Genomic DNA, 640 nt, shown 5'->3' with positions numbered 1-640 from the left:
AGATAGGTTCTTACAATATAGCCTTGGCTGGTTTTGACTTTATGGCTGTCTTCCTGTCTCTGCCTCCCAGTATTACAGACGTATGTCAGCCTAGTTGGCTACATTTGTCAGATCTTTTTTTTTTTCGTTTTTGTGGTGGTGGGGATCAAATTTAAGGCTTGTGTTCACTAGGCAAGTGATCTACATTAGGCTATGTACACTACATAGACGTAGGCCCTATGTACTACATTTAATTAAATATTTTAGTAACTTGTGATCGTCTTAGGTCTTAAAACTTTATTGTGCAGTTTTTGAACTGAGTTGTTCCTAATTTTTCTTCTAGGGGAAGGTGTTTTGCCACGTTGGGAAAAGAAGATGGGGAGGAGTCAGGAAGGGAAGGATGTGAGCTTACAAACAAATGGAGATTCCTCAGCAATGGTTAATATTGAAGAAAGGTATGGCCCCTACTCAAAGTACTAAGAAATGAACCATGTGGTATTTTCCTCATTGAGCACTGCTGGAGAACCTTGTTTCTCTTGAATGTGCTTCAGAGCATTAGCTTGACGACATAACCCATTGCATACTATTAAGCACAAGAGTGTGGTTGGGAAATAAGGACAGTTCAAGTAGCCATGACATTGTATTGGAAGCACTGGGTGAG

At 40.2% G+C, this 640-nt stretch overlaps 1 protein-coding gene across 4 annotated transcripts in view; it reads left to right on the top strand.

The window, feature by feature from the left end:
* Cenpj (centromere protein J) overlaps window positions 1–640 on the top strand; it is a 56,176-nt gene that overhangs the window by 27,333 nt on the left and 28,203 nt on the right. For all 4 annotated transcript variants that reach the window (XM_031362566.1, XM_031362565.1, XM_031362563.1 and 1 more), the window contains one exon: window positions 323–434. In XM_031362566.1, the coding sequence (XP_031218426.1) occupies window positions 323–434 (112 nt within the window). The remainder of the gene's footprint in view (window positions 1–322; window positions 435–640) is intronic.

The sequence above is a fragment of the Mastomys coucha genome, unplaced genomic scaffold (assembly GCF_008632895.1).
Source record: "Mastomys coucha isolate ucsf_1 unplaced genomic scaffold, UCSF_Mcou_1 pScaffold9, whole genome shotgun sequence".
NCBI classification, from domain to species: domain Eukaryota; kingdom Metazoa; phylum Chordata; class Mammalia; order Rodentia; family Muridae; genus Mastomys; species Mastomys coucha.
The sequence above is the reverse complement of the archived record's forward strand: the minus strand, read 5'-3'. Positions and strand labels throughout refer to the sequence as shown.